General features: G+C 48.5%; 1 protein-coding gene across 3 annotated transcripts in view; it reads left to right on the forward strand.

Moving 5' to 3' along the window:
• KIF1A (kinesin family member 1A) overlaps window positions 1-14621 on the forward strand; it is a 3950406-nt gene that overhangs the window by 2937800 nt on the left and 997985 nt on the right. For all 3 annotated transcript variants that reach the window (XM_069213666.1, XM_069213667.1, XM_069213668.1), the window contains one exon: window positions 12891-13103. In XM_069213666.1, coding sequence (XP_069069767.1) covers window positions 12891-13103 — 213 coding nt within the window. The remainder of the gene's footprint in view (window positions 1-12890; window positions 13104-14621) is intronic.

A 14621-nucleotide genomic window follows, 5' to 3' on the forward strand; every position in this document is an offset into this window, starting at 1 on the left:
TTCAGTAGCACACAGGTAAGAATCAGCCACGCCATTTTACATTTACTTAAGGCCTCATGCGTCTGCACTATCTGTGTTTCCCCCCAGTTCCTGTTAACTGATTTGTGACTTTCCCTTCCCTTTTCAGAGCTGTATGACCCACTGCCTGACTTCAGCTTTGTTTGCCTATGGACTAAAGCTTATTGAAATTGGTATGTTGTCATCACAAAGTAACTGGACATTATTGCACCGTTATGTGTAATACATTTGTTACGAATACAAGCAGACTCCTGTTATTTTAAGTGCAATAAGTGATTTATTTTAAGTGCTACATATAGGTACATGATTGGGAAACGGTGATGAGTGGGGGTGGAGTAATGTCGATGGCAGAGTCCAGTTCTCAGACGCACAGGTGCATTGTCCATATGCCTGTGGAAGGATGGAGCAGGGGCAGTTCAAGGTTGGACAGGGTGACAATGTGGGACAGTGGGCTGACATCAGGGGGTATCTTAGGCTGGCGGGGGTCTTGCAATCCTACTCTGTCTTCTTGTGAGATCTCAGGTTCCGCTTGCGGGGTGGTTCTTCTTCTGCAGGCCTGTCGTTGTGTGGGGGCCTCCTGTCCACTAGCGCCGGCGGAGGTGGTAGGCTGTTCCTGGCCTGGGCTAGTGACAGGGGCCCTTTGGGGTGCCACATGGTCCTGCAATGTGGTGACGATCTGGGTAAGGGCCACGATGATGGTCCCCATTGCGGAACCGATGTTCCTCAGTTCCTCCCTGAACCCCATGTACCGTTCCTCCTGCAGTTCCTGGATCTCCTGGAACCGGGCCAGTACCGTCGCCATCATCTCCTGGGAGCGGTGGTATGCTCCCATGATGGAGGAGAGGGCCTCTTGGAGAGTTGGTTCCCCGGGCCTGTCCCCCCCCTGTCGCACAGCAGCCCTCCCAGTTCCCCTGTGTTCCTGGGCCTCTGTCCCCTGGACGGTGTGCCCACTACCACTGCCCCCAGGTCCCTGTTGTTGTTGTGGTGGTGGGTCAACCTGGGTGCCCTGTAGTGGTGGACACACCGCTGATTTATGTGTCCTGGAGACAGAGGCATGGGCCCGCTGGGTGGGAGCTGTGCTGGTGTTCCCAGAGGGGGTTGGGTCTGGTGTAGCCTGTGGCTGTCTGTGGGGAACCGACTGTCCAGAGGTCCCCGATGGGCCGGGCTGGTCATCTGGCTCCAGGGAGACAGAGCTGCTGTCATCGCTGGGGGCCTCTTCTGGGGGTGGGATGGACATCTCTGGACCCTCCGTGGCGGTGTGGTGGCGTTCGGGTCCTGCATGGGTATAAAGGTATGGTTATTGCTTCTGTGTGTGGCATTTCGTGTGATGGGTGGGTGTCCGTGTACCCAAGTGCAGGCATTCCCTTGTGGGGGCTTTTGTGAGGGTGGCTTGTGGGGGTGATGTGTGTGTGCAGTGGGCATGCTTTGGTGATGGGTGTCCATGCTTTGTGGTCGCATGCAGGGCTTGGTGTTGGGATGGGTGGGTTGTGATGGTGAGCCTTTTGCTAGGTGTTGGTGTGATGGGGGTGGGGGGGAGGGTGGGGGTATGATTTGGCCTGCAGGTGGGGTGGGGGTGGGAAGCAGTAGTGAAGATTTTACTTACCAGAGTCCATTCCTCCGCCTACTCCTGCAAGGCCCTCAGGATGCAGGATGTGCAAGACTTCCTCCTCCCATGCGGTAAATTCGGGGGGAGTAGGTGGGGGTCCGCCGCCAGTCTTCTGCACCGCAATGTTGTGCCTTGATACCATGGAACGCACCTTCCCCCGTAGGTCGTTCCATCTCTTCCTGATGTCCTCCCGATTGCGTGGATGCTGTCCCACCGCGTTAACCCTGTCCACTATCCTTTGCCATAGCTCCATCTTCCTGGCAATTGTGGTGTGCTGCACCTGTGCCCCGAAGAGCTGGGGCTCTACACAGACTATTTCCTCCACCATGACCCTGAGTTCGGCGTCACTGAACCTGGGGTGTCTTTGGGGTGCCATGGGGTGGTGTGGTTGAGGTGTGGGGTGGCGTTTGTGGTGATGAGTGTGGTGCGTGTGGTGGTGTGTGGTGTTTGGTGCGTGGGTTCTGTGTGGGTGATGGTGTTGTGTGCCTCTGTGTTGTGGGATTGTCTATTCTGTGCTCTCTCTCTAGCCTTCGTCAATAATTTTGGGTCGTAGGGGCTTGTGGGTGATGTGGGTGTGTGTTTTATATTGTGTTGGGTGTGTGGGAGTGGTGTTAGTATGTGTATCAGGTGTGTGTATTTCAAACTGACCAATGTGGCTGAGTTTTCTATGTGTGTGTGTATTTTGAGCGCGGCGGTGTGTACCGCCAATGGAATACCGCGTTTGAAAGACCGCCGCGTGGATTTGTGGGTCGGAATGGTATGGGCGTATTTCTGTTGGCGTGACGGTGGAGGTTTGTTCATCGCAATTTTTGCGCTGACCTTTGGTGTGGCGGACTTTTGTGGATGTCGGGTTTTTGGCGGCTTGGCAGTTGCGGGTCAGAATGACCGTGGTGGTTTACCGCGGCCGCGGCGGTGTTATGGTGGTATTCTGACCGGCGGTAAGCGCCTTTTACCGCCGAGGTCAGAATGACCCCCTTAATCATTATGAAACATTTTGCAACAGTGCACCCGCCAATTATGGTAGCGTGCATTTGAAGGTGCAGGTTTATTAATATTTTCCACAAAATAGCAAAGCAACTTGCTGCGTTGCATGAAAAATAGAGAGCGGAAACGTGCCATATCTACTAAGATGCGGTGCACTTCTACTGTCTCCTAGTCTGGTGCACTATGTACCGCTAGCAACAATGCAGGCACCCTTGGGCCATGCTGCAAAGGTGCCTGCATTACAGGCAGTGTTATTTTTGTGCAAAAAAGGATGCCTTCCTGCACAAAAGAACCCTAAGAGGCATATTCCTCTTTCTATATGTGATGCAGGATGCATCATGTAATAGAAAGAGGAACTAACAAGTAGAAATAAAGATCCCAGGTTCCTGGCCCAGCTCTCCCGGCGCTTCTTCATTGCTCTTGCTCCTGTCTTCTCCTTGCTTTTCCCCTCATTTTTTGAGTGCCTTCTCCTTGCTTTTCTCTCGTTCTCACTGCTTTCTCCTTGCTTTATAGACTCTTGTTGTGTGTCCACCCCTTGCTTTTCCCCCATTTTCACTGCTTTCTCCTTGCTTTTTACTTGTTTTTTGTGTGCCTTTTCCTTGCTTTTCCTTAATTTTCACTGCTCTCTCCTTGCTTTCCCCTCGTTTTTTGAGTGCCTTTTCCTTGTTTCCCCTCGTGTTCACTGTTCTCCTTGCTTTTCCCCAATTTTTGTGTGCCAGCTCCTTTATTTCCCCCCATTTTCACTGTTTTTCCCATCCTTTTTACCTGTTTTTGTGTGTGCCTTCTCATTACTTTTACCTTGTTGTCACTGCTTTCTCCTTGTTTTTTTCAAAACAAATGTTATTGATTTTGTTCATGATTCAAGAAAAAAGGAGATATCACATAAAATTCCAAATTAGTGACAATCACAGTAGCTGTCACATTTCTAAAATTTATGTAATATGTAAGGTGCATAATTATAGAGATGAATGTTTAAAGCATTAGCTTTACATAGCCAATAAATCAGATCCCATATTACCAAAAATAAGTATATTTTTCAAGGAAGAAAATGTCAAAGAGAAAAAAATGGTTACAGGAACATACCACCCCCCTAACCCCAACCAGTTTTCTGTGCATACAATAAGGACAGGTGTTTTGCTTTCACTAATGACTGAGCTGAAAACAATCTCTGGAATGCACTTCTTAGTTTAAAGAAGACATTTATTATTACTTCACCACAAGTTTCCTGAGAGAGGAGATTAGTAGGTTGGAGGCACACGATTAAAAATAGTCACAGCAATGAAAGGAAAATATATCAAAGTGATTCTCAATTGCAATGTACACAGCAAATATATGTGATTATATTATAGCATAACTTCAAAGCAAAGAATAAAAGTTAAAATTCATCACCGTAGTAGGGCCCACCAAATGCTTCATCTTTCTCATGCCAGCAACAAGAACGACTCCTGTTCAACTGCGAGAACGAGATTTTCCACTCCCACGGGACACGCCAGGTGGCTGGTGGCCGCTCTTGACTGAAGTCTCAGAATTCCACGCTACTGAACAGAGTCATCTTTTTTATCTCTTTGAATAGAGAACTTTCTAGAAAGCCCTCCCCCTTAGAGGAGAATTATAAAAAGAAATGCTGGCTACTGTAGGTCAGAGTTGGGAAAAAAACAAGCGTTGGAGGTTGGCCAGGTCTCCAAGGCCCGTTCCTTCTCAAGGCTGACTAGAGGGTAAAAAAAACACAAAATATGCACTCCCTTATCATGCTAGGGTTCGGTGAGAACAAAATACAGAAAAAAAGACACAGCTTGGTTTACCATGTGAAAAAACACAGCTCATCTGCAATGTCTCAACTGCAATGTCTAACGCCACCATAAAGCCAATAGGCAGCTAACCTGAATATAAAAATGTAATGACAAATGCCACGTTAAAGCCAATAGGCAGCTAACCTGAATGTCTAATGCCATGTTAAAGCCAATAGGCAGCTAAACTGAATACAACATGTAATGTGCTACTGGTGAACAATGAACAACTAATATGCACAGTGGTGAAACACAAAGTCAGTGGTCAAACACAATTATTTTCAATACAACAGGTGTGTAGTTATGTGAAGGGGCCTGAAGAAGGGAGGCGGAGGGGGACCCTTAAATGGTCCACATGAAATCATATTCTCACCAAGTAGAATGACCAGCTTGGTTATGCGGTAGGAGTGCAGTGGCTTGCCATGTGGAGGCTCAAGATGTGAGTGGGTCCTGGGCTATTTGGGGGGAATGTTCAGTTCTCTTCTGCTTGGGACCAAAATGGCTCAAGAAGCACATTTCACTCCATGGCTATAGGTCGCTTTCTGAGACCACGATATTCCTCCTGACACATAGGGCCTTTCCCTCATTCGTGCCCCATAGTATGACTTCCTCATGCCAGCCAATCACCAAGGCGGCCCGAGGAGACTTCCACCACCTGGTGATTTGACGTTTAGTTAGTAACTGTGCAAGATCCACAAATCGGGTCAGAACCTGGGAGGTTTTAGGGCGTAGGTAGAATCCTAATAGGCAATGTTCCATTTAGGTCCAATGAGGAGCCCCCACCACATCAGCAAGAGCTGCACGTACATCTCCCCAATAGGCCCGCAAAGAGGATCATCACCATAGCATATGTATTAGGTCTGTGGAATCGGCATGGCACCTGGGGCATCCAGATGGCGCTGCTGGGTAGCTCTTGTGTATCTTGAGTGGTGTCAAGTAGGCTCTGTGTATTAATGTAAATTGGATACATTTGATTTGGCAATTGCGCAGAAATGGGTGGGGTACTCAAGAATGAAGTGCCATTTTTTGTCGTTCAATGAAGAGCCTAAATCATCTTCCCATAGAGCCCAGAGGGGAGATAAAGAAATATGTATATGGAGTCCTCTATAAAGCTACTTCACGAGGATGCAGCCAGTGCCTATCTCAGATACTGTATGCACAAAAGAATGTGTTTCCAGTTCCACCCCCAGTGGTGCCCAGTGCTTGCGAATATTACAAGTAACATTGGCGTGGATGAGCAAGAATGAAATTGGCAAATCATGTGCATGTACTAGGTCTTGATGCGTAGCAAGCTTCCCTTCAAGAAACATGTCACCCATTGTCTGGATACTCACTGATTCTCGGGGCCCCAGTCTAGTAGATGTGAGTAATCCTGATGGCATCATTAGTCCCCTTAGCGGTATGCTTGGTGCATATGGGTAGGGAGGTGTTGTATATTTCAGAGCCTGCTTCCAATATGTTTGTGCATTACTTAAGAGCATTGGTAGTATAGGGGAGACGGATTTGCCTGGTTGGAGCAGTGTGTGCAGTTTTCCCATTCATAAAATGTGTTGTGTAAAATTGGACGCCTGCATAACCGCAACAAAGTAGCAAGAAGACTACCAGCAACATTGTAGCTCCTCATCCTGCCGGCTTTCTCAACTGTTTCCTAGTGGTGAATGCTATGAGGGCTGTCTGCCTTCACCCTGCACTGGAAGCCAAGAAGAAATCTCCTGTGGGTCGACGGAATCTTCCCCCCTGCTAACGCAGGCACCAAACTTCTGCATCACCAGTCCTCTGGATCCCCTCTCGTCCTGATGACATTGGTCCCTGGGACACAGGAGCTGGGTCCAAGTGTCTTCGACAGTCCAGTGGCCATTCTGCCCAAATTTGGTGGAGGTAAGTCCTTGCCTCCCCACGCCAGAGAGTAATCCTGTGTACTGCGTGAACTGCAGCTGCTCGGGCTTCTGTGCACTTTTGCAAGACTTCCTTTGTGCACAGCCTAGCCCCGGTCCCCAGCACTCCGTCCTTGTAGGAAAGTACCATCTTGCCTGGCATGTTACCCCCATATTTCACTGTATATATGTTGTTTTAGTCTATTTGTCACTGGGACCCTGTCAGACAGGGCCCCAGTGCTCATAAGTATGTGCCCTGTATGTGTTCCCTGTGTGATGCCTAACTGTCTCACTGAGGCTCTGCTAGCCAGAACCTCAGTGGTTATGCTCTCTCTGCTTTACAAATTGTCACTAACAGGCTAGTGACTAAATTTACCAATTCACATTGGCATACTGGTACACCCATATAATTCCCTTGTATATGGTACTGAGGTACTCAGGGTATTGGAGATCCAGGAGATCCCTATGGGCTGCAGCATTTCTTTTGCCACCCATAGGGAGCTCTGACAATTCTTACACAGGCCTGCCACTGCAGCCTGCGTGAAATAACTTGCACGTTATTTCACAGCCATTTACCACTGCACATAAGTAACTTATAAGTCACCTATATGTCTAACCTCCACCTGGTGAAGGTTGGGTGCAAAGTTACTTAGTGTGTGGGCACCCTGGCACTAGTCAAGGTGCCCGCACATCGTTCAGGGAAAATTCCCTGGACTTTGTGAGTGCGGGGACACCATTACACGTGTGCACTATACATAGGTCACTACCTATGTATAGCGTCACAATGGTAACTCCGAACATGGCCATGTAACATGTCTAAGATCATGGAATTGTCAACCCAATACCATTCTGGTATTGGGGGGACAATTCCATGATCCCCCGGGTCTCTAGCACAGAACCCGGGTACTGCCAAACTGCCTTTCCGGGGTCTCCACTGCAGCTGCTGCTGCTGCCAACCCCTCAGACAGGTTTCTGCCCTCCTGGGGTCCAGGCAGCCCTGGCCCAGGAAGGCAGAACAAAGGATTTCCTCTGAGAGAGGGTATTACACCCTCTCCCTTTGGAAATAGGTGTGAAGGGCTGGGGAGGAGTAGCCTCTCCCAGCCTCTGAAAATGCTTTGATGGGCACAGATGGTGCCCATCTCTGCATAAGCCAGTCTACACCGGTTCAGGGATCCCCCAGCCTTGCTCTGGCGCAAAACTGGACAAAGGAAAGGGGAGTGACCACTCCCCTGACCAGTACCTCCCAGGGGAGGTGCCCAGAGCTCCTCCAGTGTGTCCCAGACCTCTGCCATCATGTATACAGAGGTGTTGGGGGCACACTGTACTGCTCTGAGTGGCCAGTGCCAGCAGGTGACGCCAGAGGCTCCTTCTGATAGGCTCTTACCTCTCTTGGTAGCCAATCCTCCTAGCCTGGTAGCCAAACCTCCTTTTCTGGCTATTTAGGGTCTGTGCTTTGGGGAATTCTTCAGATAACGAATGCAAGAGCTCACCAGAGCTCCTCTGCATCTCACTCTTCACCTTCTACCAAAGGATCGACCACTGACTGCTCCAGGACGCCTGCAAAACTGCAACAAAGTAGCAAGATGACTACCACCAACATTATAGCACCTAATCCTGCCAGCTTTCTTGACTGTTTCCTGGTGGTGCATGCTCTGGGGGTAGCCTGCCTTCACCCTGCACCAGAAGCTCCAAAGAAATCTCCCGTGGGTCGACGGAATCTTCCCCCTGCTAATGCAGGCACCAAAAGACTGCATCACTGGTCCTCTGGGTCCCCTCTCATCCTGACGAGCGTGGTCCTGGAACACAGCAACTCTGTCCAAGTGACTCCCACAGTCCAGTGACTCTTCAGTCCAAGTTTGGTGGAGGTAAGTCCTTGCCTCCCCACGCTAGACTGCAAAACTGTGCACCGCGTGATTTGCAGCTGTTCCGGCTCCTGTGCACTCTTCCAGGATTTCCTACGTGGACGGCCTAGCCTGGGTCCCCAGCACTCCATCCTGCAGTGCACAGGTACCTTTATTTTTAGTAACTCTGTGTATTGTGTTTTCTTATGATATTTTGCATATGATATAAGTGGTATAGTAGGAGCTTTGCATGTCTCCTAGTTCAGCCTAAGCTGCTTTGCCATAGCTACCTTCAATCAGTCTAAGCTGCTAGAGACACCTCTTCTACACTAATAAGGGATAACTGTACCTGGCACAAGGTGTAAGTACCTCTGGTACCCACTACAAGCCAGGCCAGCCTCCTACAGTCCTGCATTGCCCAACTCGCTAAGTTGGACTCCGACATCGTGGGACCCTCTTTTGTGGCTCTGAGTCGACCATTGTCCTCAGATCTTCTAAGTGCCTGTTCAGGTGCTTCTGTGGGTGCTGCCTGCTTCTGCGTGGGCTCTCTGTGTTGCTGAGCGCCCCCTCTGTCTCCTCCTCTAAGGGGCGACCTCCTGGTCCTTCCTGGGCCCTGGCAGCACCCAAAATCCTCAACCGCGACTCTTGCAGCTAGCAAGGCTTGTTTGCGGTCTTTCTGCGTGGAAACAACTCTGCATCCTCCAGCACGCCATGGGACATCTTTTGACCAAAGGAGAAGTTCCTGGCGCCTTCCGTTGTTGCAGAATCTTCGGCTTCTTCCACCCGGGGTTTAGTGGGTTCCTGCCCCTCTGGACACTTGCATGACTCTTGGACTTGGTCCCCTTCCTTTACAGGTCCTCAGGTCCAGGAATCCGTCTTCAGTATTTTGCAGTCAGTTGTTGTCCTTGCATAATCCCTTATCTCAACTTTACTGTCTTTCTGGGGTAGTAGGGTAACTTTACTCCTACTTTTCAGGGTCTTGGGGTGAGGTATCTTGGTCACCCTTAGTGTTTTCTTACACTCCCAGTGACCCTCTACACACTACACTAGGCCTGGGGTCCATTTGTGGTTCGCATTCCACTTTTGGAGTTTATGGTTTGTGTTGCCCCTAGGCCTATTGTGTCCTATTGCATCCTATTGTATTCTACAGTGTTTGCACTACCTTTCTAACTGTTTACTTACCTGATTTTGGCTTGTGTGTATATTTGGTGTATATTACTTACCTCCTAAGGGAGTATATCCTCTGAGATATTTTTGGCACATTGTCACTAAAATAAAGTACCTTTAATTTTAGTAACTCTGAGTATTGTGTTTTCCATGATATAGTACTATATGATATAAGTGGTATAGTAGGAGCTTTGCATGTCTCCTAGTTCAGCTCCTCTATAGCTACCTCTATCAGCCTAAACTGCTAGACCACTTCTAATCTACTAATAAGGGATAACTGGACCAGGCACATGGTGTAAGTACCACAAGGTACCCACTATTAGCCAGGCCAGCCTCCTACAGTAGGCCTGGTGCCTGCAACAGGAAATGCCCCAAAACGCAACATGGAGACATCACATTTTCACACTGAACATGCTTTTTGCAAAGTGCCTAGCTGTAAATTTTGGGCTCTAGCTGAGCCGGCACTTAGGGAAACCTTCAAACTTGTACATTTTTTCGAAACTAGACACCCAGCGGAAGTCAGGATGGGGTGACTTGTGTGGCTCTCACCAGATTCTGTTATTCAGAATACCTTGTTAACCTAAAAAAAACATGTTTTCCTCACATTACGTGCTGTAAAGTTCTGTAATCTGACGGGAGCCACAAACTTCCTTCCATCCAGAGTTCCCCCAAGTCTCTTGATAAAACTGGTGCCTCACTTGTGTGGATAGGTGTAGTGCCTGCTACAGGGAAGGGCCCATAACACAACATGGACACATCAAAATTCATTACACTACTTTTTGTTGTAAGGGGGGCACCTGCGTTTTTGGTCATGTGCTCGGCAGTCATCTAGGGAAACATACCAAACTCAGACATTTCTGAAAACTAGACACCCAAGGGAGTCCAGGGAGGTGTGATTGCGTGGATCCCACTGCGTTTTCTTACCCAGAATCCCCTTCAAACCTCACATTTAGCTTCAAAATCACATTTTCCTCACATTTCTGTGTGCAATCACCGCACTGGCACAAATGATAAAAATGATACTTCACTTGTGTAGGTGAGCCAAGTGCCTGTGACAGGAAAGGGCCAAAACCATGTAGAATTTGAGGGGGAAACAAAGCAGGTCCAAAAGGACAGTTTTTTTTCAAACATTTTTAGGTTGGCTCTGCTTTCGGCACCCACACAAGTGGGGCAGAAGTTTTATTGATAAAGATGCAACAATGCTGGGTGGTAGGTATTTTATGGATTCCTGTAGATTCCAGAAGGTTCCATCACAGAAATCTTGGGAAAATGCTTGATTTCAGGCAAAGTTGGATGTTTGCAGGGCATTGTGGGTAAGAAAATGCTGTGGGGTGCATGTGAAGCACACCAGCCTGGACTCACCCATATGTTTCGTCTTCAGATATGTCTGGTTCTGGTAGGTTTTTCCAGGTGGCAGCATACCAAAGTCCAAAAAGTGCAGCCGCTCACCATTGCAAGTGAGACGATATTGGATGTTAGCCAAGCTCTCTTGGCCGATATGTGGAATCAAAACCCAAAAGAGTCAAATGTCCTCCTGCTTGCCATTGGGATGAGGTGCTTTAGTTTGCAGAGAGGCTAAAAGACTGCTATCTCCTTCAGCATAACCATGCCCATAGTGGTTAGCATCCCCCACCCCTCTATTTGTTTATCAATTCCCTGGCTTCTAGTGGGCTTTCTGTCCCCCCGGGACAGATCAGTGGTAATTACCCCATCTGCCCCCACGGGGGCAGAAAGACTTTGTTCCATTTATTCAGGGTGGGGGCATGTCCATAACCCCACCCTCTTTAAAAGAAAAAAAAATCTTCCCTGGTGTCTAGTGGGCTTTCTACCCACCTTGGGGGCAGGTGGGCCTAACATAAACAGACCAATCTTTTCCCAAGGGGGGCAGAAACAGCCAAAAGTAATGTGCCCTCAACGGGGTGTGGCCCTTTTAAAAATAACAAAATCCCTGCTGTCTAGTGGGCATTCCTGCTGCATGATCGCAGCAGGAATGCTCAAAGATACATTGGAGGAAAGGAAAACCCTTTTCTTTCCCACAATGATGCTTTGTTCTCCCTGACCCCACTCCTCGAGGAGAAACTCACCGGTTTCTCCTACAATGCGCTGGAAGCAAATTGCTTCCAGTGTCGGAGCGACCTCAAATGACGTCAGTGCGCATGTGCGCTGACATCATTAGATGCCGTGTGGGAGTCCTGGGGGGCAGCGGAAGCACTTCCGTTGCCATCCCTGCCAGGGAGATGTGGGGCGGGGCGACCAATGGTGGGGAGCGCTAGCGCTTCCCCTGTGGGTCGGTGCCAGGACATAATGGTTATGTCCTCAGCACAGCGCAACCGCTTCTGAGGACGTAACCATTATATCCATGACATAGAGCAGTTAAAGCAGCCGCTTCCTGTTCCACTGTGCAGGCGGCAACCCGCCTGCACTTTTAAGGGGGATTAGAGATCCCCTTGCAGGTGGGTGCAGTGAGTGCACCTGCCTGCAAGGGGATGTCTCAGGGTTCCATAGGACCCCTTTTCCCCCCTCCAGGTGACTGCCATCAGGGGCATACTGACAGTGCGCCTCCTGGCAGCTTCTTCGCCTTTGCACCGACGTCTATAATATGGTCCAGACGCAAAGCCAAAGGGATTCCCTCATTTGCATGGGACCACGCCCTCATGCAAATGAGGAAACACCCTCTGGTAATAGCGCTGGTGCTATATTTGTGCCAGTGCTATCTGTATTACAGAAAGGGCCGCACAACTGTCTTCGGCCTTTTCTGTAATACCAAAGTGCCCTGGGGACACGCCGATCGGGCGCACATGCCCATTGTGCCCCCAGGTCACTCGTATAATACAGCCCCTGCTAGCCACACAGGAAACTGTACAATAATTGGAGACATTTCTTTATAAGGCAGCAGCAATATTTCTATCAGAAACATCCTATCGTCGGTGGTTAATAAATTGGTGAGAGAGGGATGGTTAACGTGTTTTAGTGGATACAAATGGCTGGTTTTGTTTGCGTCATTTCTGTCACAGTAATTGAGAAACTCATAGGTAAGGCTAATAAATATAACTAAACTAATGGAAGAAACAGGTATGAAATAAAGACGTTTTCAGCAGATTGGGAAGATCTCACGTTTGTCTTTCAGGCTGTGGTGACTTCTCAGAAGCATTTTTATTTGTTTTGAAATTCACTGACAAGGTCACATATTGCGTCCCCTAGGATTTCACAAAACATGTAATGCAGTGTAAAATAGATCAGAATTCAGGCTAGATGCATCCGACACACGTAGCTAAATTGATTACACACTGGGTCACCTGCACAATCAACAGACTGCCTGCAACCATACATTTTACACAATATGGGAAATGTATCAGGTCATTTTCAGGCTCTAAAGGCATGTCATACACAAAGTGGTAAAGAGAAGGAAGCAGGTTCAGCACTGGAAATAGTAAACTCAGTTGATTAAGAACCCAAGAAAACAGATTGAACAAATGGATTGTAACTTTGACATTTTTTATTCTTATTCTCTGGCAGCCTCAGAAACAGTACAGCGTACAAAACTGAGTTAAAAGAGCATCATTAAAAAGCTAAAGACCGGGCAAACTTCATCACCACTTCTGCTCTTTTTCAGGTGGAAAAGACAAGACATTACCTGCTGCTCCGCGAGAAGCTTGGAAGCACCATGCGATTGGGCAATGACCTTTTGTCCCCTTGTTTTAGTGAAGACTCTGACTCCCATAGCTCCTCGTCCTTCTCTGACCGGCTTTCTGGAGAAGGTGTCATGGATGAAAAGAACGTATCCGCTGACAGCCCTAGTGACAGACAGAAGGAACTTGCTGCGAAGGTAGGTTCCTTTACAAATACACCTCTGGCGAGAGGGGAGTTCTGAATATAGTCCGGACATCCCACTGCTGCCCAAACTCATTGGCTTAGTTCACAGTACCACAGCATGATTATATCAAGAGTAATGCCGTATTTCTAAGACAATACATATAACAAATGTAAAGTCTGTTGAGAAATGTACATATATGTGTGTGTGTGTGTATATATATATATATATATATATAGGAAAGTACCATCTTGCCTGGCATGTTACCCCCATTTTTACTTGTATGTCAGCTTGTTTTTGCCTGTGTGACTGGGATCCTGCTAGCCAGGACCCCAGTGCTCATAGTTTGTGGCCTATATGTGCTCCTATGTGGTGCCTAACTGTATCACTGAGGCTCTGCTAACCAGAACCTCAGTGTTTATGCTCTCTCTGCTTTTTAAATTGTCACTGCAGGCTACTGACCATTTTCACCAATTCTGATTGGCACACTGGAACACCCTTATAATTCCCCGGTATATGGTACCTGGGTACACAGGGTATTGGGGTTCCAGGAGGTCCCTATGGGCTGCAGCATTTCTTTTGCCACCCATAGGGAGCTCAGACAATTCTTACACAGGACTGCCACTGCAGCCTGAGTGAATTAATGTCCACGTTATTTCACAGCCATTTTACACTGCACTTACGTAACTTATAAGTCACCTATATATCTAACCCTCACTTAGTGAAGGTTAGGTGCAAAGTTACTTAGTGTGAGTGCACCCTGGCACTAGCCAAGGTGCCCCCACATTGTTCAGGTCAATTTCCCCAGACTTTGTGAGTGCAGGGACACCATTACACGCGTGCACTACATATAGGTCAATACCTATATGTAGCTTCACAATGGTAACTCCGAACATGGCCATGTAACATGTCTAAGATCATGGAATTGTCCCCCCAAGCCAAATCTGGTATTGGGGTGCCAATCCCATGCATCCCCGGGTCTCCAGCATGGACCCCGGGTACTACCAAACTAGCTCTCTGGGGTTTTCTCTGCAGCTACAACTGCTGCCAACCCTCAGACAGGTTTCTGCCCTCCTGGGGTCTGAGCAGGCCAGTCCCAGGAAGGCAGAACAAAGGATCTCCTCTGAGAGAAGGTGTTACACCCTCTCCCTTTGGAAATAGGTGTTAAGGGCTGGGGAGGAGTAGCCTCCCCCAGCCTCTGGAAATGCTTTGAAGGTCACAGATCTACACCAATTCAGGTATCCCCCAGCCCCTGCTCTGGTGTGAAACTTGACAAAGGAAAGGGGAGTGACCACTTCCCTGTCCATCACCACCCCAGGGGTGGTGCCCAGAGCTCCTCCAGTGTGTCCCAGACCTCTGCCAACTTGAATGCAGAGGTGTGAAGGCACAATGGAGACCTCGGAGTGGCCAGTGCCAGTAGGTGACGTCAGAGACCCCTCCTGATAGGCTCTTACCTGGTTAGGTAGTCAGTCCTCCTCTGAGGGCTATTTAGGGTCTCTCCTGTGGGTTTCTCTTCAGATAACGAATGCAAGA

The sequence above is a fragment of the Pleurodeles waltl genome, chromosome 11 (genome assembly GCF_031143425.1).
Source record: "Pleurodeles waltl isolate 20211129_DDA chromosome 11, aPleWal1.hap1.20221129, whole genome shotgun sequence".
NCBI lineage: Eukaryota > Metazoa > Chordata > Amphibia > Caudata > Salamandridae > Pleurodeles > Pleurodeles waltl.